The following is a 1,549-nucleotide window of genomic DNA, read 5'->3' as shown; positions in this document are numbered from 1 at the left end:
CCACCAGCCTCTGAAAAATCAAACAGGAAAAGGAAGATGAATGGCAACAGCTTTTTAAGCCCTACCCATACATGTGAGGATTGGCTGGATTCTCTTTGCAATTTAAGCTTGCACTAATCCGCGTACAGCACCTTTATCCTTCTTTATATGTCTTTCCTCTTCCGACTACAGATTATGAGTTCTCTGTTTTATTTCTCAATGCATTTCATTGTGCCTGGGGTCTTCACAGTGTGCAAATGGGGGTGTCAGGAACAAGGGGGGTGGGTCTGAAAGGTGTGACTCATTTCCTCCTTGACAACTGCCTGCTTTTTTCACAAGACCCATGATTGAGCACTACGTCCAAAGATTTTATAAAAGAATCCTAGTCAGACTGGGGGAAATGCAGAACACAATTTCACGTTACTATGGAGTCCGTGCTTTTAGGAGATGGTGGAGAAACCCCTAGGTCTACTGTCCTGAGATTATCTTTAACCTTAAGCCAAAACTATCTTCTGAAGTCTTCTTAAGACCAAGTAATAGTTCAGCATAACTGGTAACACATGCCTTGTTATGATGCTCTTTTAAGAGCCATCCATATGGGACTGCATTGATAACAGCAACTAATAATATTAGGGAGTATTTTACATAGATTACCGAGGGAGGAATAACTCAGAGAAGGAGGGGAGAATGGCTGCATAACTCAAAGAATACCATCAATGTCCCTAAATTGGACATGTAGAAACTGTTAAATTGCTGGATGCTTCGTTGTAGAATCTCAATTACAAGAAAATAAATACAAAGCAAAGTGGAAAATAAAATACAAGCTCCTGCATCCACTGCAGACACTTGGGGGAGTGGGCTGTGAGTGACCGAGGTGGATCTGTATGTGTAGAGCGTCAATGGGATTGTCCCACTCTACACTGGTGATATCTATTCCAATGCAGGACTGACCAGGGCCAGAACTACAATGCTTCCGTGGTGCGCGCACACACACACACACACACACACACACACACACACCATCCCAGAGAACAAGGCAGAGTTGGATGTTTGTGGGTCAGGTAGGTGAGAGTCTCGGGCAGGTCTCATTTCCTAGTCTGGTCTATTTAAGAAAACCGAGCTTCCGGTTCCTCAAGCACTACTGCCCTGACATAGAACTCCTTCCTTTCCTTGAAGAAGCAAGAACTATTAAAAAAAAAATACTAATGGATTCCACAATCCTGCATTTCTCCTTCTTGACTGGTGAAATAAGACAAATCAATCCATAGCATTAATTTTGTTCCAAAAGTTGATCATTTTAGGACTATGCCACACTTATTAAATAGACTTCCTTTCATTACTCCTATATAGGTCGGTATTCTTATTATTAGATTTTCTATACCTGTATTCTGTCTATGATAACCAGAAATTTATTTGTGTGTGTATGATTCTTGGAGGAGATGGATGCTAACATACCTGCTTCAGCAGTTTGTGCCCCCGAGAAGAGGTAAGCCAGGGTTTTTAGGCCAGACTTCTGGTACAGCCCGACCACCGTCTCATTCAGGGGGTCCTTGTTCTTGTCCAGCCAGCC

General features: G+C 42.5%; 1 protein-coding gene across 1 annotated transcript in view; it reads right to left on the bottom strand.

Annotated features, from left to right (window-relative positions):
• LOC101654516 (myosin-4) overlaps positions 1 to 1,549 on the bottom strand; it is a 24,086-nt gene that overhangs the window by 13,133 nt on the left and 9,404 nt on the right. The window contains exon 14 of the mRNA XM_004709350.1: positions 1,361 to 1,546. Within this exon, the coding sequence (XP_004709407.1) occupies positions 1,361 to 1,546 (186 nt within the window). The remainder of the gene's footprint in view (positions 1 to 1,360; positions 1,547 to 1,549) is intronic.

Source organism: Echinops telfairi, unplaced genomic scaffold, assembly GCF_000313985.2.
Source record: "Echinops telfairi isolate 266 unplaced genomic scaffold, ASM31398v2 ScPeMD7_2010;HRSCAF=2546, whole genome shotgun sequence".
NCBI classification, from domain to species: domain Eukaryota; kingdom Metazoa; phylum Chordata; class Mammalia; order Afrosoricida; family Tenrecidae; genus Echinops; species Echinops telfairi.
Note: the sequence above shows the minus strand (reverse complement) of the source record. Positions and strands in the feature narration are given on the sequence as shown.